This window comes from Oncorhynchus mykiss, chromosome 8 (genome assembly GCF_013265735.2).
Source record: "Oncorhynchus mykiss isolate Arlee chromosome 8, USDA_OmykA_1.1, whole genome shotgun sequence".
NCBI classification, from domain to species: Eukaryota; Metazoa; Chordata; class Actinopteri; order Salmoniformes; family Salmonidae; genus Oncorhynchus; species Oncorhynchus mykiss.
Genome location: NC_048572.1, coordinates 64,552,567 through 64,577,669, shown reverse-complemented (window position 1 = coordinate 64,577,669; position 25,103 = coordinate 64,552,567). Strand labels below are relative to the sequence as shown.

General features: G+C 41.0%; 1 protein-coding gene across 1 annotated transcript in view; it reads left to right on the top strand.

Moving 5' to 3' along the window:
- Positions 1 to 20,373, top strand: part of LOC110530335 (XK-related protein 4) — a 62,752-nt gene extending 42,379 nt beyond the window's left edge. The window contains exons 2-3 of the mRNA XM_021613300.2: positions 4,692 to 4,891; positions 15,815 to 20,373. Coding sequence (XP_021468975.1) covers positions 4,692 to 4,891; positions 15,815 to 16,773 — 1,159 coding nt within the window. The 3' untranslated portion in view covers positions 16,774 to 20,373. The remainder of the gene's footprint in view (positions 1 to 4,691; positions 4,892 to 15,814) is intronic.
- Positions 20,374 to 25,103: the final 4,730 nt, after the last annotated feature.

Sequence of the window (25,103 nt, the reverse complement as noted above, 5' to 3'; positions counted from 1 at the left end):
CATGGGGGTGGAAACATCATGCTTTGGGGCTGTTTTTCTGCAAAGGGACCAGGTAGACTGATCCGTGTAAAGTGACTTGCCTAGTAAAATAAAGGTAAAATTAAATTGACCAAATACTTATTTTCCACCATAATATGCAAATAAATTAATAAAAAATCCTACAATGTGATATTCTGGATTTTTTTTCTCATTTTGTCTGTCATAGTTGAAGTAAGTGTACCTATGATGAAAATTACAGGCCTCTCTCATCTTTTTAAGTGGGAGAACTTGTACAATTGGTGGCTGGCTAAATACTTTTTTTGCCCCACTGTGAACTCCTTCAAGACTGTTGGAAAGGCATTCCAGGTGAAGCTGGTTGAGAGAATGCCAAGAGTGTGCAAAGCTGTCATCAAGGCAAAGTGTGGCTACTTTGAAGATTCTAGAATATAAAATAAATGTTGATTTGTTTAACACTTTTTTGGTTACTACATGATTTCATATGTGTTATTTCATAGTTTATGTCTTCACTATTATTCTACAATATAGAAAAACCCTTGAATGAGTAGGTGTGTCCAAACTTTTGACTGGTAATGTATATATATATTTTTAACAAATACAAAGAATAACTCATGATAAGCTGTAGACCATACTATTTACAGAGAGGGATTTCATCTATATTTCTTGTAGCTGTCTATTTTCCACAGACCGATGCTGGCACTAAGACCACACTCAACGATCTGTATAGAGCCATAAGCAAACTAGAAAATGTTCATCTAGATGCGATGCTCCTAGTGTTCAGAGATTTTAATGTCTTATCTAATTTCACCCAGCATGTCACTTGTGCACCTAGAGGCGAAACAACTCTAGATCACCTTTACGTCACACAGAAAGGCATACAAAGCTCTCCCTCGCCCTCCATATGTCAAATCTGACCATAACGCTATCCTCCTGATTCCTGCTTACAAGCAAAACTCAAGCAGGAAGTACCATTACCATGGCTAATACGGAAGTGGGATATAGCCAAGTTACCATTACTGATTGTGTCATGGTTGTCGTGAGAACGGTACCAAGGCTCAGCGGATATTGAGTTCCACATATTTATTCTAAAGTGAAACATAAATCAAATAAACGAACAACGGAACGTGACTACGTAGTGCACAAACTCAAAATAATATCCCACAAACACATGTGGGAAAAATATCTACTTAAATTTGATCCCCAATTAGAGACAACGATTACCAGCTGCCTTTAATTGGGAATCATACAAAACACCAACCTAGAAAATATAAACTAGAATAACCCCTAGTCACGCCCTGACCTACTACACCATAGAGAAACAAGGGCTTTCTCTGGTCAGGGCGTGACAGATTGTGTATTTATTATTACTTTTATTATTATGTGTTATTACTTTTGTAGTATTTCTCTATTTTCTTTCTCTCTGCATTGTTGGGAAGTGCCTGTAAGTAAGAATTTCACTGTGTCTACACCTGTTGTTTACGAAGCATGTGACAAATAACATTTGATTTGATTGTACAAACATCAAAATAAAATCATTAGTGCCAAAAACCATACTTGGGAATATTTTGACTTAGTACTACAACCGTTAAAAACAAAGATTTATGATAGCTGAAGACTGAGACTAAGCATTTGGGTTTGAAGTGCATTCATGTCATAATACAGGGGACGGTTGAGCTAACGTAGGCTAATGCGATCAGCATGAGGTTGTGAGTAACAAGAACATTTTCCAGGACATAGACATATCTGATATTGGCAGAAAGCTTAAATTATTGTTAATCTAACTGCACTCTCCAATTTACAGTAGCTATTACAGTGAAATAATACTATGCTATTGTTTGAGAAGGGAGCACAATTTTGAACATAAAAAGTTATTAATAAACAAATTAAGCATTTGGGCAGTCTTGATACAAAATTTTGAACAGAAATACAATGGTTCATTGGATTAGACTAAAAGTTTGCACATACACTGCTGCCATATAGTGGCCAAAATGTATATTACACCTGGGCTGGAATAATACATTATGGTCTTTCTCTTGCATTTCAAAGATGACGGTACAAAAAAATACAAAAGAACGGTAGGTTTTTTCTTTGTATTATCTTTTACCAGTTCTATTGTGTTATATTCTTCTACATTCCTTTCACATTTCCGCAAACTTCAAAGTGTTTCCTTTTAAATGGTACCAAGAATATGCATATCCTTGCTTCAGGGCCTGAGCTACAAGCAGTTAGATTTGAGTATGTCATTTCAGGCGAAAATGGAGGAAAAGGGGCGGATCCTATTGGTTTACCTCTGTTGCCTGTGAGCGTGAGTATTTTGGCTGTGTGCCTAGGTGGGTCAGGGGGATAATGTGTCTGCGTGAGGACCCCAGACACTCTATGGGAATAGGGCATCTGGCACCGCGGGGCAGGACTGGTGCTGGGATACACTAGCAATTTTTTTTAAAGCGTTCATCAATTGAAAACAGAAAACAAGTGCTTCTTATTGTACAAGTTTAGGAAGTTGCTCCCTGTTCCAGTCCTTTTCTTTCTTCGTTTGGGACCAAATTAATACAACTCAGGTGCCAGTAGGCAGGGCCTCTGTTGGAGACAAATTCAGGGCTCCTCAGTAGCTGCGTCCTGGAAAAACAGGAGTTGGATCAGTCGGTGAATCAATTAACAGTCTGGCTACGTTTCATTAGGGCCATATTCAGTCATTAGACCTTTAGCAATGACCGTAACCCAAGTCAGAATTTCATAAGGACCCTGTCTACTGTGTTCTGTTTTAAAGCAGAAATGTGATTCTTAGAAACCTCTGAAGTGCAGTTACCCTAATAATCACTAGCTAACCCTGGAGACTTGAAGGCCTACACAGAGTCATAGAAAGTTTAACTCTTCTTAAGAAACCTTTAATTCATATCACTTAAATGTGCAACACTAACTGTTCAGATGTGGTAGTATTTCTGCTAGGGAAATGTAAATGTGATAAATGTGGTACAATCACAGATGAGATGTTGTGATAAGTACAAATGTATAAACAAAATCTACGTGTTCAACCTCAGTCCTTTCAAAATGGTGTTGCATATAATCCACATTTAATGAGGCCCTGACGGAAAGTATAATCAGTCAAAGCTTACACCTACACGAAGTTTGAAAGCAGCAGTTTGGCGAATACATCCAACTGCAGTTCCATAATTTCCACATTAACTTTACAGATGTGGCACTTGTATGTGGTTATTTGTGACAAAATGAGTTTAATATCAGTGCTCTTAATGTAGAGAGCTACAAAAATTATAGGGGCACCAAAACACAGACACTAATTGGTCACCATGTCGGCCTCCCCTGAACATGTTCTCAGGTAATGGAGTAGTAGAAGCAGTGTACAGTGTTGTATTCAAATAGGCCTGTGGTGAGCAGGTAGATTCTGGCCGGTTATGTTTGGACGGTTTCCCAGACTGTCAGTGGAGCATATTATTTTTGTGTGTGTGAGGATTTCATAGATTGGTGGAGCTGTAGTCAATAGCTAGCCTCATCTTAATTCTGCGCATGTCTCTCTCTGACAGTAAAAGTATATGTTTGAGAAATAAGCTCTTTCAAGCCTTTATGTTTAAATGGCTAGATTAGCATTGTAAATATAGATGTAGTTAATTAGCTGGGAATAGCTAGCAGCTTAAAAGTGATGTTCCATCCACTTGAAGCTTCTGAGTCTCAAATGTCACCATTTCCCTATAGTTCACTACTTTTGACCAGAGCCCTATGGGTAGTAGTGGACTATAAATGGAATAGGGTGCCATTTGGAACTCAGCCTAGAACAAGCAAGCAGATAGCTGTTTCTGCCAATGCTGAGGTTAACTAATCTTAAGTGCCACCTGAGACATTTTCACTGTGTAACAATTAAGTCCACTTTTAGAAAACAATTGGTCTTTAATTGTTTCATAATTTGCAATGACAGGTTAAATGTACTTGTAAAATGGGAGGTTCGAGCCCTGAATGCTGATTGGCTGATACCACGCGTATGACAAAACATGTATTTTAACTGCTCTAATTACGTTGGTAGCCAGTTTATAATAATATGGCACCTCAGGGGTTTGTGATATATGGCCAGTATACCACGGCTAAGGACTTTGTCCAGTCACTCTGCATTGCTTTGTGCCTAAGAACAGCCCTTAGCCGTAGTATATCTGCCATACACAGTACCACATCCCCCTGGGACTTAAATGTATCATAATCATTATTCTAGCTACAATACCAAGCTGAAGTGATGTAACAATGACATCACTTTGTCTGTGTTTATTGTTTCTAGCCACACTAAGTCTGTATTCACAGAATCAACTGCAACAGCACTAAATAATTCACATCAAATTCATGTGCATCCTTAGGCATAGCTAACACACAGGATAACCCAACACAACATCAGAAACCCTCTTACTACTGAATGCAGTTTGTTGGATAGGAGCTGTAAGACACAATTTTAGAAGTTCGATTTGGTGAAATGCATTCTAGATAGGATTATATGGAAATGAAGGAAAAACATTTGAGTGGGACATATAAACACACATATAATATGACTCTCTATGTACATGCATAACCAAAGGGAGTCGACTGTGGAGTCGAGCGGTAGCGCATTAGCTGCGACGCCAAGGTATCCAAACTTTTTGACAAGGTCACTAGGTGTCCTGTAATTTGACTTGTGGATGTATTGTTTCCTTTTGTTCCAGGTATTTCCACGCCATCTACCTGGGCATCCGGAGCCGGCGCAGTGGGGACCATGACCGCTGGAGGTTCTACTGGAGGATGGTGTATGAGTTTGCTGACGTCAGCATGCTGCACCTCCTGGCCACCTTCCTGGAGAGCGCTCCTCAGCTGGTCCTGCAGCTCTGCATCATCATCCAGACCCACAAACTGCAGGCCGTACAAGGTACTGGCTGGAACCACACCCTGTATTAACACTCTCCCACCTCATCTATCTGCCACTGTACACATACTGTAAATACACAGGCCATCCAATGTACTTCCTGAAACCACACTTTCACATACTCTCTCCATCCCCCACTATTCCCATTCATTGCCTCTGTCTGTTGTAAATCAGTCACATTGCACTGTTAGGGTTTCCCAAGTTGGGATACCGCTGTTTAAAAGAACACCACCACCCAAGTGTTCTATTGTGGTCCCGGCCTGTGTGGAATACTTCTTTGTTAGTGTGAACAGAAGCACATCAATGTAAAGTCTGCACTTAGAAATGCAGGCCTAATGTAATGTTAAGTACAGAAAGAGTGTGGTCCTCTCTCCGGGGCAATGAATCATGTTTAATTATACTGGCTGGGCTGGCACACACACACCTCGCATGCCTCACACACACAGACACACAGACAGACACACACAAGCAAACGCACGCAGGGGGGGAAGAAGGCTGGCCACATTTAGGCCAGTGGAAAGCTTCCAGGTCTGCTGTGGGCTTGAACACTATCACAAGTCTTCCCCTTGTCCATCGTCCCCACAACTCCATAGCCTTGCTTTGCTCTACCTTCTCCTCTGCTGTGCTGAGCCGCGGAAAGCAGAGTATTTGCTGCACTTTAGAGGCACTTATGCTCTTTCTGCTGTGCTAAAGAAGATTGGACCTCCTCTGACGTTAGCGGTGAGGAGGGTTTCGAAAAATGTGTGATGCGCTTGAGAGGGAGAGAAAACAATGGAGAGGATGCTGACGAGTCTGTGGATGTAGTCTGTCGGTTGTATTTCCTCTTGTCAGTCTCTCTCCAGCCATCATTTCAAAACAATTCTATTCATACGGTGGGAGTTGCATAAGATTTACAAGTGGAAAATGCACATAATGCAGGATGTTAATCACTGTAGCTACTCTGAGTCTAGGAGCCTTGGGAGAAAAAGAGAGAGTGTATTTATAGGTTCCTCTTCTTCCATTTGATATTCACAGGCTGCTATAGTACAATGGGACAGAGAAATGTGGATGGATTGATGGGGAAAGTTAATTGCTCTGAAAATCCCATCCTCGGCTCACCAAGACTTGAGGACATTATGGCGGATTTATAGAGCACCTAAAACCCATGGCATCGCTAACCTTGGCTTGACCTAACCGTTTTAGTCCCCCATTCAGTTTAGCTCATTAACAATTTTCTAAAAATACATGAAAATATGGTTGTTCAATATCGGGATGGGTTTTGACGAATAAACAAGTTGTGGGTGTGTCTTGCCCCTTACTGGCCAATCAGAACGTGTAATTACAGTCTTTTATGTATTGTCTTGGGATCAACTTCAATTCCAATGTTAGTTTGTTAAATTACTTATAGAAATGAAATAACAAAATGTAGACCTATCTTTGCTAAATATGTTAACTTGAACCCATTTTCAGTCCACATTGTTCTAACTAATTGCATGGCTTCAATAGCATTCACACTGATATTTTATTTATTTCACCTTTATTTAACCAGGTTGGCAAGTTGAGAACAAGTTCTCATTTACAATTGCGATCTAGCCAAGATAAAGCAAAGCAGTTCGACACATACAACGACACAGAGTTACACATGGAGTAAGACAAACTTACAGTCAATAATACAATAGAAAAATAAGTCTATATACAATGTGAGCAAGTGAGGTGAGATAAGGGAGGTAAAGGTAAAAAAAAGGCCATGGTAGCAAAGTAAATACAATATAGCAAGTAAAACACTGGAAAGGTTGATTTGCAGTGGAAGAATATGCAAAGGAGAGATAGAAATAATGGGGTGCAAAGGAGCAAAATAAATACAGTAGGGAAAGAGGTAGTTGTTTGGGCTAAATTATAGATGGGCTATGTTACAGGTGCAGTAATCTGTGAGCTGCTCTGACAGCTGGTGCTTAAAGCTAGTGAGGGAGATAAGTGTTTCCAGTTTCAGAGATTTTTGTAGTTCGTTCCAGTCATTGGCAGCAGAGAATTGGAAGGAGAGGCGACCAAAGGAAGAATTGGTTATAGGGGCTAGGCCTACCGTAAATTACATTATGGCTGAGCGTGGACATACCAAACATTGTCAATAAGCAAGATTAAATTAATTATTGATAAGGCGTAAAAAGAGGTGAATAATTCTAATCAAATTCTAAACAAAACAACAACTTGTTTTAATAGGCTATGTCACACTTACAGGCACCGTCATTTCTCCATGTCGGCATAATATTAAAACAACGCAGACTATGGAGAGTTTCACACACATCCAAAACGGGACCTGCGTGGTTAAAATAATGTGGGCCTGACTACAATGCTTAGATAAAAAGAGAATGCCGGTGATTTGCTTTGGTGATTTAAGATTTATTTCCAAGTAGTCTCAGGAGCCAAACCTGTTATCGACAGTCTTGACTAGTTGAAAATTGCAATGGGCAGACAAAAAAAGCCTTGTTTTTTTAATGTTTCTAAAAAGGAAGTATACAGGCACCAAAAGCACATTAGGTCACTCTTGTTCAGTGGTGGAAAAAGTACCCAATTGTCATACTTGAGTAAAAGTAAAGATACCTTAATAGAAAATGACTCAAGTAAAAGTCACCCAGTAAAATACTACTTCAGTAAAGGTCTACAAGTATTTGGTTTTAAATATACTTATTAAATAAACAAAAGTAAATGTAATTGCTAAAATATTCTTAAGTATCAAAAGTAAAAGTATGAATCATTTCAGATTCCTCATATTAAGCAAACCAGATGCCACAATTTGTGTTTTTAAAAATGTATTTACGGATAGTCATGGGAAACCTAACACATAATTTGCAAACAAAGTATTTGTGTTTAGTGAGTCCTCCAGATCAGAGGCTGTAGGGATGACCAGGGATGTTCTCTTGATAAGTGTGTGAATTGGACCTATTTCCTGTCCTGCTAAGCATTCAAAATGCAACGAGTACTTTTGTGTGTCAGGGAAAATGCATGGAATAAAAAGTACATAATTTTCTGTAGGAATGTGGTGAAGTAAAAGTAAAAGTTGTCAAAAATATCAATAGTAAAGTATAGATACCCCGAAAAAACAACTTATGTCGAATTTTAAAGTATTTTTACTTAAGTACTTTACACCACTGATCTTGTTCCATGTGCAGTGTACGTCACGGCTGGATAGGATGCGTTTCCGCTGTCAAAATTCATGCCATAACCAACTGTGTAACTGCTAAAACCAGCTTTAGGTTGGTCTTAAATATCCCTGTCAGCGCTGCCTGAAATTAGCACTTTGGATCACGTTTTCAAGGACACACCTCAAATATTTCCACCCTGCCCATCTGAGCGCAAGCTAGCTCATGTAAGACAGGTATATTGAGGAACCTGGCGTTAGGGCTGGAAAATGCCCGTGTGCAAGTTTTTACATGACAAAATTGCAAACTAATGTGCGTTTGACACTAGTGCCGTCCTTAACGCCAGCCAAAAATAGAGCCCTCTATCTCTTCCTCTCCACCTCTCTCTCTTGCTCTCTCTCATATTCTCACTCACTCTCTCATTCGTTCTCATTATATTTCCCTACCACTCTCTCTCTCTCTCTCTAAGTGAAGTTGCCATAGCTACTGTGGTTTTAGCCCACACTAGCAGTGAGCCAGACCCCATCAGTCGTCAGCCTTTTTCCTCTCTTACACTCTGTCAGAGTGACACACTTCCTTCCTGGGAAAAGGATTATTCTCCAGGAGGCCTATCTAACCAGCACCTGTAAGTGAGCGATTCTTCAGCTTGACTGTATTTCTTGCAGCACTTTTCCTGAATTATATCTATCCCAAGTGAAAAAAAAGTGGTATTCAGCAATCCCTCTCGGTCATAAGTCAAGGGTACATCACTGTTGGTTACCTATTGCTTGAATATGCAGTCACATTTGACTTGGTGACTCTCATATTGGAAAAGAACAAGACAAATTAGAGATTGTTTGCATCAACACACTGCGCTATCACAGGGAGCTAATATGGAGAGCTTTATGAAATGCAAGTCAAGTCATACCTTCTGTGTTGATTTAAGAAACCATTTAACCCAGTGGCATATCACACACCATTCATTTGTCTGAACTATTTAGGTAAAACAATACATCCTATAATCTGATGAACTGGGCAATGTATTTAAATGTAAATGTATTTACACAAGAGCTTGCTTTCTCCTTTTCCAAATAAGCTTGTGTTAATGGTTTGATAAGGCTGCTTCAGACCTGTCCCAGGCCCTCTCTGTGTGCTCTTCAAATCACTTGTCTTCATTCCTCTCTCTGCTAGATAAGTTCATTGAGGTAATGTCTTCTTCCTTACCACAACAGTATGTCTGACTCTCTCCCCTTGTTCTGGTTTTATTTTAGAAGGCCAATCCTGGCAGTTTTTTTTAAATCCCCGAAGTTAAGAAAAGTGTTATTTTGATCATGCGGCCATGGCCACAGACATTCACCTCTCACTCACCCACTCACTCACTGACTTAAAGTATCACTGAGAGAGTTATCCAGAGAGTTAGTTATCCAGCTCTGTTGCTTGCAGTGAGAATACCATATGTTGCCTTCTTATAAAAGCAGTGACAAATCAGTGAAAGAAACTGTCAGCAACACAGGGACAATGCCAAAGGCATGAGTCTATGAGGAGAAAACCACTCACACTGAAAAATCTCAACTGTACAGTATACCAGGAAGCAGACACTCATCAACGTTTTATTTCCACAATATCCATTTCCCAGTGCTGCCAACAGTAATGACCCTGCTGCTGCTGAAGCAGATATTTCCACACAGGCTACATCTGAAATTTAAACCTATTCCCTACATAGTGCCTATACTATATAGTCCCCTGTTAGTACTTTTGGCCAAAGCCTTTGCTGTCTGAAATGGCCCCCAATTCCCTTTAATATAGTGCTCTAGTCTGGCTAAAGGTAGTGCACTACATAGGGGACAGGGTGCCATTTGGTACATTGCAGCCCCAGTGCTGCAGTGATGCTGCTGTGGTTTATGTAACCCTGCCCCTCCCTGGTCCCCAGCCCGCCTCCTTTCCCAAATTACTGAAGCTTCTGTGAGAGGAGAGGAGGAGCATTACATCACCAGTTAAATCACACTACCCAGTAGCCAGTAGTAGGACTGTGGCAGCCCGGCAGATTCCTCTAGCTTCCCTCCCCTCCTCCTTCTCCTCGAGGTGTGTGTGTGTGTGTGTGTGTGTGTGTGTGTGTGTGTGTGTGTGTGTGTGTGTGTGTGTGTGTGTGTGTGTGTGTGTGTGTGTGTGTGTGTGTGGGCAGAGGAATGGCTTTGCTTCCTTCCTCAGACACACACCCACACACTCACGTGCATGCACTAAACTAAATGTGCACAAACACACACACGCAGGGCCTAGCTCCAGAATAAGAATGGCATCCCCCTCCCAGTCCCCTGCCACTCCTGGCCTCAGCCTGTTAATCAGCCCACTCCACACAGTAGTCATTAAACCCTTTCATCACACCCCAACACCTAATGGCCTGGCCTGCATCTAACTGGGTTAAAGACTGTTATTAATCAATGACAAACAAATACAAATGTGTAAATAGATAGGCCAATCAATATAGTAGATAGATACAGTTGATTAAAAAAACTCTGCTCAAGGCATAGCTATATTATTGATAGGCATACAAAGAGAAGGAGACAGACAGACCTGATTCTCTCAGCTCAATGTATTGTATAGACTCTTAGAAAAAAGTAGGAACATGACAGAACATCATTGTGTTCTTCCACTTCTGTCTACGCAGAAACATGCTATCTAGAACCTAAAAGGGTTATTCAGCTGTCCCCATAGGAGAGCCCTTTGGAAAAACTAGTTTTGGTTCCAGATAGAACCCTTTCCACAACCAAAAGGCTTCTACTTGAAACCAAAAAGGGTTCTACCTGGAACCAAAACTAGTTTTTCGAAGGGCTCTCCTATGGGGACAGCTGGTTCTAGATAGCATTTTTTTTGTGTAGACAGAAGTAGAAGGACACATATTTCTACTGTATACATCATGCCATCTAGTTCTGACATCCTGGAAAAGAGAGAGTGGACGTCTCTCTCAACAAACTGACTCGGTTTGACTTTGAAGTGAAAATAATTTAAAAAGCACAGGAGTCAGCCATATGTTAACGTCTGATTACAAAATGCAATTGACTGTAATGGTCCTGGGTGTTAAAAGCCAGGAACAGGGAGATAAGTAATGCATATACTGCAGTTACACTTAAGCCCATAGGGACTATTTGGGAGACATTACACAAAGGGTATCTACAGAAAGGGTAATTGGGTAACACTTTGCTGTACTGTAAGACTCCTTGAGTGAGGTGACAGGATTGACATTGGTTCCAGATACATATCCATCCACAAGGAGCCATAGAGTTTTGAGTGAGGTTCTAAATAAGATATTGATGCTTTGATATGCACATGCATTGAAGTTGTCCTATATTTTCTCTATCATCTCAAATCTTCATTTACATTTGAAAGGGTGTTTGGATGGCTTTCATTTTCAACTTTTGAAGCTGGATTTATTCATCCAGCTCCAGGATAATGAATTGGTTTATGTATAAGGTTGTTGCTACATGGACAACAATGTCCATAGCAGCCAGTCACATCATCATCCATGATCTAGATTAGACAGACAAGTATCCTGCCCACAACAGTCTTTGGTCTAGAGAATGTCAAGTATGGATTTCGTTTTGTGCCCCATCATCAAAGCCATCTCTGGTAAAAGTCAAACGGAAATATCCGGGACAGCTCTACCACCAGACAGAGCACAGCTTGTTGCCAGATGTCTTTGTGGGTAATTCACAGTAGTAACTCTTTGTTATAAGAGGAGCCAAGGGAGCTGCGTGGCAATGAATAGTGATCATCTCCATTTGAAATGTGGTCTGATCTATTATAACCTTTAAAGTCACTACATGATCACAGGTTGATCAAGAGCTAGTCCACCCAGCCAGGCCGCTAGACTATTGGATAAACTGGGGTCGTGAGGCACAGCTCGACCAGTATTAATTTCCCAGTTTGCTTCACTCTCTCTTTGCTCTTGCGGATGTAATAAAACAATGGAGCAAGTGTGTTTTCTGAGTGGGCTCTGGCTCACTTCATGGGAAACAGTAAGTAGCTGTCATGCCCCGTAATAACGACTGTTCCTCACTTTTCATTTGCACATGATTGAATAGCATGGTTTATTAGTGGTCGGATGGTGACATCCCATTCTGCTGCTCGTTGTGTTAATAGGAAGCCGTCTTCATTATGTATCAACCAACCGCATCATTGTATAATCACCGTTCCCTATATTGTGGGCTGCTCTTTTTTTAAAAATGTTTTAATTTAACTTTATTTAACCAGGCAGGCCAGTTTAGAACAAGTTCTCATTTATAACTGCGACCTGGCCAAGATAAAGCAAAGCAGTGCGACAAAAACAACAACACAGAGTTACACATACAGTAAACAAACGTACAGTCAATAACACAATAGAAAAATCTGTATACAGTGTGTGCAAACGAAGTAAGGAGGTAAGGCAATAAATAGGCCATAGTGGCGAAGTAATTACAATTTAGTAATTAACACTGTGTGATAGATGTGCAAATGAGGATGTGCAAGTAGAAATACTGGTGTGCAAAGAGCAGAAATAGACAAAAAACAAATATGGGGATGAGGTAGGTAGTTGGTTGTATGAATGGGCTATGTACAGATGGGCTGTGTACAGCTGCAACGATTGGTAGGCTGCTCTGACAGCCGATGCTTGAAGTTAGTGAGGGAGATATAAGTCTCCAACTTCAGTGATTTTTGTAATTCGTTCCAGTCATTGGCAGCAGAGAGCTCAATAGGGCTTTGGTCAAAAGTAGTGCACTATATAGGACAGAGGTATTCAACTCTTACCCTAAAAGGTCCGGAGCCTGCTAGTTTTCTGTTCTACATGATAATGAATTGCACACACCTGGTGTCCCAGGTCAAAATCAGTCCCTGATTAGAGGGGAACAATGAAAGAACACAGTGGAACTGGCTTCAAGGTCCAGAGTTGAGTTGGAGGGCTATAGGGAATAGGGTACCATTTTGGATGTATCCCATAATATTCATGGGGTCCTCCTCCATGTGATTAAGGGGTCACATGAACTTGAATGGCTGCCAATGAACCTCCTTATTGCTCCTACTTTCAGTGTTTACAGTCAGATTGTAGTCTAAAGAGTTTCCATTGAATCCCTAGGGCAGGGGTAGGCAACCCTCACACTTCATGCTTGGAAGACCAGGCGTGTTGAATTTAGGCCCTGAACTGATCAATTACCTCAGTTGGTTAGGTGTGGTGCCTAGTTGGAACAAAATCCTGCAGTGCCTGCAGTTACAGAGAAATAATAAACAGTAGATACAGTATATTCAATAGGATTTAACAAAGATAGTAAAATGCAGTCAATTCAGACTGTCCACTTGTGCTCTTTGCCTCTTGCACTTGTCAGTCAGACCAAAGTATTGTGTGTGTGTGTGTGTGTGTGTAGATGCAAGTGCGTGTGAAGGCTGTTGTCTCCCTCAGGTATCGAGTCCAGGAGAGTGAGAGTCTCCTCTCACTCTTGATAGAGGACGATCACTCCAGCGCCATGAGCACTTGGCACTTGAACCATGGCACCCAGCTCCTCAGAGAAACCCAGTGTCAAACCCAGTGTCATACAGCCAGGGATCCCTGGACCACAGCCATCTTTACTGGATTTTACTGAGTACAAAGCAACAATACAGTCCCTCAGTTCAGATATTTCAGAGCTAAACGCCACCAGTGGGCCCTGTGAATTGCTGTATTTTACAGGCAGCTTGGATAAGAATGGGTTTCATATTGAGCTAATTGCGCTGCAGAGAGTCACTGAGTGGAGGAATATATAATGTTATGCAGTTCCTCCTGAAGGGTTGTTTGTCTCCCAAATGTGCTTGTGTTTGTGTTTTGGTGTAAAAAAACTTTTGTTTGGCTCCCGGTTCTGTTTGGTGTTGCGTTGCTCTTTGAAAAGTGTTCTTCTTTAAATACTTCCTGGGAATATCATTTTTCTTCACACATTTCTTGTGACTCATCCATTTGAGACATTATACATACTGGTACAGTATCTATTAAAGAGTCATCACATCATAGCAGACTTACAGGAACAAAAAACTCCACACATTACTCCCATGTAGTTAAAAAAAAATGTATTTAAAAAAAAAAATCACCTTTATTTAACCAGGTAGGCCAGGTGAGAACAAGTTCTCATTTACAACTGTGACCTGGCCAAGATAAAGCAAAGCAGTGCGACAAAAACAACAACACAGAGTTACACATGGGATAAACAAACGTACAGTCAATAACACGATATAAAATATTTATACAGTGTGTGCAAATGTAGTAAGAGTAGGGAGGTAAGGCAATAAAAAGGCCATAGTGGCAAAATAATAACAATTTAGCAATAACACTGGAGTGATAGATGTGCAGATGATGATGTGCAAGTAGAGATACTGGGTGCAAAGAGCAAAAATAAATAACAATATGGGGATGTGGTAGTTAGGTGGGCTATTTACAGATGGGCTATGTACAGGTGCAGTGATCGGTAAGCTGCTCTGACAACTGATGCTTAAAGTTAGTGAGGGAGATATAAGTCTCCAGTGATTTTTGCAATTCGTTCCAGTCATTGGCAGCAGAGAACTGGAAGGAAAGGCAGCTAATGGGGGAGTTGGCTTTGGGGATGACCAGTAAAATATACCTGCTGGAGCGCGTACTACGGGTGGGTGTTATGGTGACCAGAGATAAGGCAGGGCTTTACCTAGCAAAGACTTATAGATGACCTGGAGCCAGTGGGTTTGGCGACGAATATGAAGTGAGGGCCAGCCAACGTGAGCATACAGATCGCAGTGGTAGGTAGTATATGGGGCTTTGGTAACAAAACGGATGGCACTGTGATAGACTACATCCAATTTGCTGAGTAGAGTGTTGGAGGCTATTTTGTAAATGACATTGCCGAAGTCCAGGATTGGTAGGATAGTCAGTTTTACAAGGGTATGTTTGGCAGCATGAGTGATGGAGGCTTTGTTGCAAAATAGGAAGCCAATTCTAAATTTAATTTTGTACTGGAGATGCTTAATGTGAGTCTAAAAGGTGAGTGTACAGTCTAACCAGATACCTAGGTATTTGTAGTTGTCCACATATTCTAACTCAGAACTGTCCAGAGTAGTGATGTTAGTCAGGCGGGCGGGTGCGGGCAGCAATCGGTTAAAAAACATGCATTTAGTTTTACTAGCATTTAAGAGCAGTTGGAGGCCACGGAAGGAGTGTTGTATGGCATTGAAGCCCGTCTGTAGGTTTGTTAAGTGTCCAAAGAAGGGCCAGAAGTATACAGAATGGTGTCGTCTGCGTAGAGGTGGATCAGAGAATCACCAGCAGCAAGAGCGACATCATTGATACACGGAGAAAAGAGTCGGCCCGTGAATTGAACCCTGTGGCACCCCCATAGAGACTGCCAGAGGTCCGGACACCAGGCCCTCCGATTTGACACACTGAACTCTATCTGAGGAGTAGTTGGTGAACCAGGCGAGTCAGTAATTTGAGAAACCAAGGCTGTTGAGTCTGCCAATAAGAATGCGGCGATTGACAGAGTCGAAAGCCTTGGCCAGGTCAATGAAGAAGGCTGCACAGTAATGTCTTTTATCGATGGCGGTTATGATATCGTTTAGGACCTTGAGTGTGGCTGAGGTGCACCCATGACCAGCTCGGAGACCAGATTGCATAGCGGAGAAGGTACAGTGGGATTCGAAATGGTCGGTGATCTGTTTGTTAACTTGGCTTTCAAAGACTTTAGAAAGGCAGGGCAGGATGGATATAGGTCTATAACAGTTTAAGTTACCATACTCTCTGATTATGTTATACCTGTGAATGTGACTGCGAATCTCATGAGTTTTTATTGTCCTTTCTGTGTCTCCGTAGGAATGACAGCGGCTGCCTCCCTGGTGTCTCTGGCCTGGGCCTTGGCATCCTATCAGAAAGCCCTACGAGACTCCCGGGATGATAAGAAGCCAATCAGCTACCTGGCCGTCATCATCCAGTTCTGCTGGCACTTCTTCACCATTGCCGCCCGGGTCATCACCTTCGCCTTGTTCGCCTCCGTGTTCCAGCTCTACTTTGGTATCTTCATCGTCCTCCACTGGTGCATTATGACCTTCTGGATAGTCCACTGTGAGACCGAGTTCTGCATCACCAAGTGGGAGGAGATTGTCTTCGACATGGTCGTGGGGATCATCTACATCTTCAGTTGGTTTAATGTGAAGGAGGGTCGTACTCGGTGTCGGCTCTTCATCTACTACTTTGTGATCCTGCTGGAGAACACTGCTCTGAGTGCCCTGTGGTACCTGTACCGCGTCCCTCAGAGCACCGATGCCTTCGCCGTCCCCGCCCTCTGTGTCATCTTCAGCAGCTTCCTCACCGGCATCGTCTTCATGCTCATGTACTACGCCTTCTTTCACCCCAACGGGCCCCGATTCGGACGCTCACCCAGCCTCGTGCTGGACGACCCCACGGCTGCCTTCACGCTGCCCGCTGAGGGGGCCACCAACTCGTTGAGGTCCAACCGTGGTGTGCCTCTTATATCGGGGGACGGCACCATTGGCAGGGACGGCAAATACACAGAGAGGGACGGCTGCATGCCCGTGTTTCAGGTGAGACCCACCGCCCCCTCCACGCCGTCCTCCCGTGCCCCACGCATCGATGAGACAGTCATCAAAATAGACCTGTGTCGGAACCGCTATCCGGCCTGGGAGAGGCACGTATTGGACAGGAGTATACGCAAGGCCATCCTGGCCATCGACTGCTCCCCTACGCCGCCCAGACTCCAGTACAAAGATGACACTACAGTTCAGGAGCGCCTGGAGTATGAGACCACGTTGTAGCCCTACACTGCTGCCTGGATGTTGGATGCTTGGATGTTGGATCCTTGGAAATGCAAAACCGTAACAAAGGATGACCATCAACTTGGATTTACAGCAGGACTGTGGCAATAATAAGTTATTAGCTCTCTCTCACTCTAGATACTAGCATTGAACCATGATGTTGATTGTCATGGGCAAGAATAGACACATATTATTAGTTGATGTGACGGAGGGATATATTCATGTTTTCTAAACAGAGTTCCTCTTTTTGGGTTTATTTGGTTGATGTTGTTGTTATTGTATTTTATTTTTTATTTATTTTACTTACGTCCGTCAGGGAATCTCTTATTTGATAAAAGGCCATTGCGCACACATACACATAAAAAAAATGTAGCCCAATAGTCTATCAGAATAAAAGCAGTGTTCTAATGAATGATATCATGCCCTTTCATAACAGATCCTTATGAAGGTTCGTAACAGGTTACAACAGGTTATTAATGTTTACCTATGATATCTCATATTTACATTAATTTCTATTACCAACATCTTAGACCTGCAAATATGTACTTTACATTTATAAGATACAAGTAATATCCCCTGATATAGTGGACGTGTTGAATAACAAAAATAAGAATAATAAGGTCAGTTAATGGTCCTGATTCATATTTAGGATGGTTCTAGTTATTTCTAATTCAAAGTAAACAGGCAACAAAGTAGTACACGCATAGTCCGTGATGTAATTAGCGACATGAGTAGGGCTTTGTGTCTGTCATACTTTACATGTGTACTGGCCCATGACTTCTGATCTGATTTCATCAGCCATGTTGTCCTAGTGCCAAAAGGTCTGAAACTACTGGATTTTGTGGCTGTGACTGCCAGTAACTGGATATTAGTAGATTCAGGCAGGGCAGAACTGCTATTTACTTTGAAGAAGCTTAGTACTGTACCTGGTAATCATGCTGTTTATATGCTAAATAAAACCGGAATGTTCGTGTATTGTGGAGAGACTGAAGGACAAACCTCATCTTTGTTCTCGCCTGGATAAAAGGTGGCATGCCAAGAAAACCTTCCTGGCAGCTCCTATTTACAGTCCAGCCTCGTCCAGCTGTGGTCTGGGCTGCCATGCGTCCATATGGCTGATAAGGATCAGTCTGCTGGGCCACATAGTGCTGTTCTGTACGGACAGGAGGAGAGGATAAGAGACAAACGAGCAGCCACTTCAGCCAAACTACTCTCATAACTGAAGCACCTGCAGGATCTACTGTCATCATAGATGCCGCATTCTTTTTTACGTTTTACCTAACTGATGTAAAAGTGTATTGCCATCCGTGTGTGTGGGAGGAAGTGTGTGTGTGTGTGTGTGTGTATGCGTGCGCGCTCATGCGTGCTTGTAAGAGAGGAAAAGCATGGCGCAGGATGGTATGTGTAGATGCTACAATCAGTGGTCGGTTTGTCTGCAGCTACATATTGTCGTGCAATGAACTAGAGACATGCACTTCAGCACTATGGTGTGAAAGGCTGCTGTAGCCTATACTCAACACAAGATCAGTACCAATTCTAGGGTGTATACCACTATCATTGTAGCTGTCAACATCCAACATCAATGGTGTCAAGATGGTCTTTTGAGCAGGAAACAACAAGTATTTCACCTTTTATGCTCCGACTTAAGCCCCAGGCACTATGACTGTGGATGTGATATCTAAAAAATATCTTCAAATATCTTGCAAAGGTGTCTTCACAAAAAAGAAAGTGTGTAGCTTCTCTTTCAGTTCTAGGTCACAAGCGCTTCTTTTTTTATGTCTTGTTCGTTTGAACTATGGAGAGAAGAGGGTGACAAGGAGGAGGGAAAAAAACAAGCACAAAACTTCTGTGGAATTAATCAGAGCACATTGAGGGAAGGAAACCATGATATTCAATGTGAGAGTGAGAAAAGGCCATTGATCAGTCCAGAAAGATGTGCCTGTTGTTTTCAACTAGAGCTAGATTTTAAATCTCTACTGAATGGCTCAGATTTATTTTTGTTGAATTGTTTTTGTTGAAATGTCTTATTTGAATTATTCATATCCGTTCGAATGTGGGAAATTCTTGGTTTAATTTGCTTTCACATCATTTGCCTTGTTGTTGCGACATCACACAAATTGTCTTAGTTATGTCTGTTCCCTTCTGTTCTGTGGCATGTTTTACTCAACTGCATTAAATATTCAGAAGTGAATGCCGCTACACATTCAAGAAACTCTCTAAAAAGTTTTTGGGGGTAATACATGCAGAAGCACTGGGTAAAATCATGTCCACAGCTCTTCTTCTGAGTTGAATTCAGTGTGGATGAGCCCCTTCAATTGTTTGATTGGCCTGTTTGAGTGTTTAAAAAAATACAAATATGAATAAAAAATGTAGAATTATTTCTGAGAAAAAACAATCTCAATCGACATAGAAATGGCAACAACAACAACAACAAATATGAAACTGTAAAAATGAAAATGGACTTACATTTATAGTCTCTTTATGCTGCTCTACACCGAATTCAACTCCAAGAAAACAGAGCTGTGGACATGATTTTACCCAGTGCTTCTGCATGTATTACCAAAAAGAACGTTTTTAGAGAGTCTCTTGAATATGTAGCAACATTCACTTCTGAATATTTAATTGAGTCGAGTAAAACATGCCACAGATCAGCCACCGAAAAGCTAGACAGTCAGGAAGCATAAAAAAATCCAAAAGCGATGGATAGACGGCAATTTTCAGCAAACTTTGATGGCGAGGAAATATAACCAATTTTAAGTGTGGCTCTCCGGACCTTGGTGAAGACTGAATGCAGCCTGTGGTGCAAAATGAGTTTAACACCCCTGCATTAACCTGTCTGTGTTTTAAGGTTAATTTTTTAAAAAGCAGATTTTTATTTATTTACAATGAAGACAGAAACCAAATGGCACAGGGGGAAATCAAGAAAGCACAGGCTTAGAAATGAGCAAATTATCGTGAATGGCACAACACTGGTGCTTTTGTTCTATTTTATCTTGGGATCTCTCTATTTAGGTCTGCTATTGATGATACACTTAAGAGGGCAAATGAATTGCTCATCATTAACTAGTGAATCATTGAAGGTCACTTGGCCTGGTTCCATCTCCTCATCAATAAAACATGTAGTAAATTATTCTCTCAATGTCACCTTGCACGTCTTTAGCTTGTGTTGCTTTCCTTTAGTCAATCTGATCCATGTTAACATGAGATTTTATCATGTTTTGTTCATATCCCATTATTTGCTTTCAACTGCTATTTCCATTTTCAGTGGGAGTCCCAGTGTTTATGATTTATTGGGGTCACGGCCACAAATAGACAACGCGAGTCTTGTTTTTCAGAATAGTGGTGTGTGTGAGACTGTGTCCTCATACAGTAATATCCACAGTATTCATGTACATTGCGAAAAATGTACAGATACAACAACTGCTGTCAGTCCCATCCAAATGAACACCCACTGGACTCACCCAGTACACCACCTCTACAGTGGCTTGCGAAAGTATTCATTCCCCTTGGCATTTTTCCTATTTTGTTGCCTTACAACCTGGAATTAAAATAGTTTTTTGGGACGTTTGTATCATTTGATTTACACAACATGCCTACCACTTTGACGATGCAAAATATGTTTATTGTGAAACAAACAAATAAAACAGAAAACTTGAGTGTGCACAACTATTCACCCCCCCCCCCCCCAAAGTCAATACTTTGTAGAGCCACCTTTTGCAGCAATTACAGGTGCAAGTCTCTTGGGGTATGTCTCTATACATTTGGCACATCTAGCTACTGGGATTATTTTTGCCCATTCTTCAAGGAAAACTACTCCAGCTCCTTCAAGTTGGATATGTTCAGCTGGTGTACAGCAATCTTTAAGTCATACCACGGATTCTCAATTGGATTGAGGCCTGGGCTTTGACTAGGCCATTCCAAGACAGTTAAATGTTTCCCCTTAAACCACTCGAGTGTTGCTTTAGCAGTATGCTTAGGGTCATTGTCTTGCTGGAAGGTGAACCTCCGTCCCAGTCTCAAATCTCTGGAAGACTGAAACAGGTTTCCCTGAAGAATTTCCCTGTATTTAGCGCCATCCATCATTCCTTCAATTCTGAGAAGTTTCCCAGTCCCTGCTGATGAAAAACATCCCACAGCATGATACTGCCACCACCATGTTTCACTGTGGGGATGGTGTTCTCAGAGTGATGAGAGGTGTTGTGTTTGCGCCAGACATTGCGTTTTCCTTGATGGCCTAAATGCAAAATCTGACCAGAGTAGCTTCTTCCATATGTTTGGGGAGTTTCCCACATGCCTTTTGGCGAACACCAAACTGTGTTTGCTTATTTGTTTCTTTAAGCAATGGCTTTTTTTTCTGGCCACACTTCCGTAAAGTCCAGCTCTGTGGAGTGTACAGCTTAAAGTGGTCCTATGGATAAATACTCCAATCTCCGCTGTGGAGCTTTGCAGTTCCTTCAGGGTTATCTTTGGTCTTTGTTGCCACTCTGATTAATGCCCTCCTTGCCTTGTCTGTGAGTTTTGGCGGGCAGCCAACTCTTGGCAGGTTTGTTTTGCTGCCATATTCTTTCCATTTTTTAATAGTGGATTTAATGGTGCTCTGTGGGATGTTCAAAGTTTCAGAAAAATAAATTCTAACCCAACCCTGATCTGTAGCTCTCCCCCACTTTGTCCCTGACCTGTTTGGAGAGCTCCTTGGTCTTCATGGTGCCCCTTGCTTAGTGGCGTTGCAGACTCTGAGGCCTTTCAGAACAGTTGTGTGTGTATATATACTGAGATCATGTGACACTTAGATTGCACACAGGTGGACTTTATTTATCCAATTATGTGAGCAAAGGGGGGGAATATATACGCACACACCACTTTTCTGTTTTTTTATATTTTATAATTTTTTAAACAAGTAATTTTTTTCATTTCACTTCACCAATTTGGACTATTTTGTGTATGTCCATTACATGAAATACAAATAAAATTCCATTTCAATTACAGGTTGTAATATAACAAAATAGGAAAAATGCCAAGGGGGATGAATACACTGGCACTGTAAAAATACGAGACTTGTGCGAGACTTACAATCTAGCCAATGTTCTACGATTTCTATCTTTAGAAAAAAGTAGTGTTGAGCTTAGGGTCAAATATGAATATGTGTCAGTCACTTTTATAGGGCAGAGGGTCAGGAAAGGTCAAAAGAGTCATTATTAGTACATCAAAAATACATTCTCTGTTGTCACAACGGAGTGGGAAAATCTCCTTTGGTCTTATGGGTGATAATGATGAAATTATTATTACACCATCTGTAAAACCCATCTATACAGAAACACTTTTCAGGAAGGCATATTATTCTTTAATATAAATAAATAAATACATGTTTTAGCACATCCAGGGATTAATCTCAGACTACCATTGTTCATCATCATCTCTGAAAAAGTGTGTAAATTGTACATATACCTACCTCAACTTGGTTTCTGAACAGAATACCCTCCTCTGACGTCATTGACACATGATACTGTACTGATCTTCTTACCAAGAGCATAAATCCAAATGTGAAACAAATGATAAGGCGTTCAGTGTTTTGATGGTGGATGGTATTCTGTTTACCACTGTAAGTGCATCAGCAAGCAGACTGAGACAACAGGAAAATGCACTTGTCAACAAACCCGCTTCATTGTTTAAGAGGAATTCATGGTTGTGACTATTTAAGCTGCTTAGGCCTATATCTGTTTCGTTTGCCTTAAGAAAATATTTCTATGCTTTTGTTTAATTTATTTCAATCTCATAAGGATTTGTTTTTGTCCTCTGGTTTTGTGGTTATGATGATCAAAGTGGTGTGAGGTCTCTAGGTTTATCAAAGTTCTCTGTTCACGACCCAATAGCAATGTGTTTCTATACAGTTACTGTGCTTATACTATTATATAATTATCCACAATGCAAGATAGACCTATTAAACTCACAGTTTAAATGAGAACCCTTGACCCAGGAAATGGAATTGTCCTTCTTGTAGTAGGTCATACTGAAGACTTCCAACAAAAGGAGCTACTAATATTATGTATTGATTTGGATCCATTATTAGGGGTTGAGTTTTGTTCTGAGGTATTCATCAACATTAGATACTAGTAATGTAGACAAATAGCAGTGATGTATTGTATCATACTATTCCAGCCCTACTGTAGCCAATATAACATTAGTACAAGCACAGTAACAAATGAACATAGGAATGTCATTCCATTTTGTTAACTTCTAACGCATAGTGTACAGATGTCCTTAGTGTCTCAGTTGCAAATGGAAGATCACAATAGTAATTGAAAAACAAAACTATATAACTGTAAATAAATGTATGCAAATGTACATGTTAAAAGAACATTCCTCTCAGAGTCCTGATTGTGAAGGGTGTCTGTTGACTGGAGGTCGCCGCCACAAGATGGCAGTTACATATGATGTAATACAGATTAAAATAGTGTGGTGTATGTGATGTATTAAATGACAAAAATGCAAAAAAACTAAAAAACTGTTAATTATTGGTATTTTAAGTAAGTTGCATTGTGTAATGAAAGTCTGAAGTGCTTGAACTGCATTCAATCAGAATTAAACTAATGTTATTGTAAATTGAACAGTAAAAACAGAACATGACATTTTTGTATATATTGAATTTTTGTAAATTTTTATTTGATTCTAATGCAACACAAAGTACCAAAATTAATTTAATAAAGTACACTGTGGCCATTTCTTCAGCCTCCACTTAGATAATTTATGTTTTGGTAACACAGGTTGTCACATTATGTGCATGCAACTCTAAAGATATGGGAATAATGGTAATGTATTATACCATGATTCATATATTTTCACTAGAGCCACTGGTTATACAGCCTTCCAACAGCATTGTTATTGATATAATGCAGTGTTTGCAGAATGGGCAGTGAATGAACAAAAGATCAGCACATTTACACACCGATACATTTAAGTGCATTGAGTTCTTGGCTTTGAATACTGTGTGTATACAGTATGCAAATAGGTAGGTGTGGGTAAAATGTACATTCTGCATGATGACATACTAGATAATAGGTGCAATTTACCTCTTCATTCATTATTGAAGAGGCTGTATCCACTGACAATGTATGTGTCCCAAATAGCACCTTATTCCCTATTTAGTGTACTACTTTTGACCAGACCCTATGGGCCCTAGCCAAAAGTACTGCACTACATGGATGAGGGTGCCATTTGGGACACAACCAGTGGCCACTGCAGCCCACCAGAGGCGAATAGGTGAACAGGATATCAGGACAGACAGGGAGAGCTGTACAGGTGTCAAAGCCTCATAACTAGACAGTACTGGACTGAAATAAGCTGTACAATATGTGATGTGGATACCAACAATGTTCCATAACTCAGATCTCTGCAGGCCTGAGATGTAAGTGTTATGGAGTTTGTGGTGTTGCTCATCACTGTGAGATGTAAGTGTTATGGAGTCTGTGGTGTTGCTCATCACTGTGAGATGTGAGTGTTATGGAGTTTGTCTGCTGAGAAATATCCCCAAAAGCCATTGAAGAAATCCCATTATTCTTTATTGGAAATATTAGGTAATTCTCACCTTTGGATTGGCATCAGTGAGCAGTGTTTTTATTCGACAGGTTAGTACAAAAAAATACACTAAGTGGGTTTTAGCATAGGCTACACATTACAGTGAACTTAAACATTAGTTACATTTGACTTACAGTATATCACAAAAGTGAGTACACCACTCAAATGTTTGTAAATATTTGAGTACATCTTTTCATGTGACAACACTGAAGAAATGACACTTTGCTACAATGTAAGTAAAGTAGTGAGTGTACAGCTTGTATAACAGTGTAAATTTGCTGTCCCCTCAAAATAACTCAACACACAGCCATTAATGTCTAAACCGCTGGCAACAAAAGTGAGTACGCCCCTAAGTGAAACTTGACACCATCTGAACCAAATAAGTTTATCTTGGTCTCATCAGACCACAGGACATGGTTCCAGTAATCCATGTCCTTAGTCTGCTTGTCTTCAGCAAACTGTTTGAGGGCTTTCTTGTGCATCATCTTTAGAAGATGCTTCCTTCTGGGATGACAGCCATGCAGACCAATTTGATACAGTGTACGACGTATGGTCTGAACACTGACAGGCTGACCCCCACCCCTTCAACTTCTGCAGCAATGCTGGCAGCACTTATACGTCTATTTCCCAAATACAACCTCTGGATATGACGCTGAGCACGTGCACTCAACTTCTTTGGTCGACCATGGCGAGGCCTGTTCTGAGTGGAACCTGTTCAGTTAAACCGCAGCTCAGTTTCAGGGTCTTGGCAATCTTCT